Raw genomic sequence first — 2,500 nt, forward strand, 5'->3', positions numbered from 1 at the left:
TCTTGTGTTGGTGGAGGTACGAAATCCCTCTGGCGATGTCTGTGGCGAAGGAAAACCTGGAGGGTAGAAACACTAGGGATTATTTCTCTTTCTTACCCAATAGCCCAGTTTCAAAGATCGGTCATTTAGACACAAAACACGGGAATATACGTAGGGTTGAAACAGGTTGAAAAATACCAAAATGACCCTTTAAATAAGAGAGTTTATGGGTCTACCTGAAGCCCCAGTTTAGCGGGATCTCTTCGTTAAGAAGAACATCGTTGAGGCTTCCTTTCGGGCAGTATTCTGTCACTATGGCAACGTTAGGCACCTCCACACACCCGCCGATAAACTTACACAGGTTGGGGTGATCGAGCTCCCTGGAGACGGAGAGAGAGAGTTAAAATACCATGTTAGTCATATTAGATGATTAATTAGGTGTGTGTCTGCTTGTGTCTGTGTTTGCATGCGTGCGTGTGTGTTTGTGTGTCTGTGTCTGCGTGTGTCTGCATGCATGTGTGTGGGTGTGCGTGCATGTGTGTCTGTATGCATGTCTGTGTGTGTGTTTGTGTGTCTGTGTGTTTGTGTGTCTGCATGTGTGTGTTTGTGTGTCTGCGTGTGTGTGTGTCTGTATGCGTGTGTCTGTGTGTGTGTTTGTGTGTCTGCGTGTGTGTGTGTGTGTGTGTGTCTGTGTGTGTGTATATTACCTGACTTGTTTGACTTCCTGTCTGATGGTTTTGGAAAGAGAGAAAGTCTTGGTTTGAATCCTCTTGATGGCCACCGATCTTCCATCACTGGAGAAGACACATAGTTTAAATACAAAATACATTAAAAAAGCCAGAATGTGTTGACAGCATGGATGCAGCTGATCGTACTATATCCCGGTGCAGGTGAACGGTGTTTTCCGGCTCCCTGGTTGAGCCATATAGCAGCTGAGAGCCGTCACACAGCTGGTGTTACTGTCGCTGTGCCCCACCGGGACGCTGATTATACTGCCCATGGTCATACGAGCCTCATGATCTACAGACAGAGAGACATGGTCATACGAGCCTCAAGATCTGTAGACAGAGAGACTTGGTCATAAGAGGCTCATTATCTACAGACAAACAGAGAGACATGGTCATACAACCCTCAAGATCTACAGACAGAGAGACATGGTCATACAACCCTCAAGATCTACAAACAGAGAGACATGGTCATACGAGCCTCATGATCTGTAGACAAACACAGAGACATGGTCATAAGAGGCTCATTATCTACAGACAAACAGAGAGACATGGTCATACGAGCCTCATGATCTACAGACAAACAGAGAGACATGGTCATACGAGCCTCGTGATCTACAGACAAACAGAGAGACATGGTCATACGAGCCTCGTGATCTACAGACAAACAGAGAGACATGGTCATACGAGCCTCGTGATCTACAGACAAACAGAGAGACATGGTCATACGAGACTCAAGATCTACAGACAAACACAGAGACATGGTCATACGAGACTCAAGATCTACAGACAAACACAGAGACATGGTCACACGAGCCTCATGATCTGTAGACAAACACAGATACATGGTCATACGAGCCTCAAGATCTGCAGACAAATAGAGAGTTTTAACACCAAATGCAAACATGGAAACAGAAAATCTTGTTGGATACTTTGTTAGGGTCTCAAATTTCAATCCTGTTTAAACCAGTTTGAGGGCCCTATCTTGCACCCAGCGCAGCGCAAAGCCCGACGCAAGTGTCTTTGCTAGTTTAAGACCGATGCAGTTGTCAATTTCTCGTCTAGCGCCCACGTCGTTTAGATAGCAAATGCACCTGCGCCCATCTGGCGCCCATGGGCGAGCTGATCTTACAGGGAGGTGTGTTCAGGTGCATTCTGGGCGTGCTGGTCTTACAGGGAGGTGTGTTCAGGTGCATTCTGGGCGTGCTGGTCTTACAGGGAGGTGTGTTCAGATGCATTCTGGGCATGCTGGTCTTACAGGGAGGTGTGTTCAGGTGCATTCTGGGCGTGCTGGCCTTACAGGGAGGTGTGTTCAGGTGCACTCTGGGCGTGCTGGCCTTACAGGGAGGTGTGTTCAGGTGCATTCTGGGCGTGCTGGTCTTACAGGGAGGTGTGTTCAGGTGCATTCTGGGAGTATTGCTATCTTGAGGCAGCAGGAAGTGATCGCACCATTGACAAACAAAAACCTGGTCTAAAGTCAATAACGCAGCATTTCATTGTTATTTTAACACAGCATTAGTAAAATGCTCCTAGGCTCGTGCACAGCGCACACACACTATGCTTTTTACACACACAGGGACGCACAGCAGCACACACACATGCAGAAGATTACAAATAAAAATATTACGGTGCAAATCCTCCATCATAATAGCAATGCTCCAAGGTCCAAACGCGCCTGGCTTTTAAAGGGAATGGGAGATGATCTCTGATTGGTTGATTGCATGTTACGCCCAAAACACACCTCTGATTAATGAAGACACTAAGTACAACCCTTTAGAACCATGCGCCCGGCGCAC

General features: G+C 47.0%; 2 protein-coding genes across 2 annotated transcripts in view; both read right to left on the reverse strand.

Annotated features, from left to right (window-relative positions):
* The window catches only part of LOC116064544 (zinc finger protein 239-like), an 893,026-nt gene that overhangs the window by 312,220 nt on the left and 578,306 nt on the right, over positions 1-2,500 (reverse strand). The window lies entirely within an intron of this gene.
* Positions 1-2,500, reverse strand: part of LOC116064516 (atrial natriuretic peptide receptor 1-like) — a 20,554-nt gene that overhangs the window by 17,412 nt on the left and 642 nt on the right. Inside the window, exons 2-5 of the mRNA XM_035993883.1 lie at positions 855-999; positions 687-773; positions 216-359; positions 1-56 (exon numbers count right to left, since the gene is read on the reverse strand). The exon at positions 1-56 is cut by the window's left edge and continues 66 nt beyond it. Of these exons, the coding sequence (XP_035849776.1) occupies positions 1-56; positions 216-359; positions 687-773; positions 855-985 (418 nt within the window). The 5' untranslated portion in view covers positions 986-999. The remainder of the gene's footprint in view (positions 57-215; positions 360-686; positions 774-854; positions 1,000-2,500) is intronic.

The sequence above is a fragment of the Sander lucioperca genome, chromosome 17 (assembly GCF_008315115.2).
Source record: "Sander lucioperca isolate FBNREF2018 chromosome 17, SLUC_FBN_1.2, whole genome shotgun sequence".
Taxonomy (NCBI): domain Eukaryota; kingdom Metazoa; phylum Chordata; class Actinopteri; order Perciformes; family Percidae; genus Sander; species Sander lucioperca.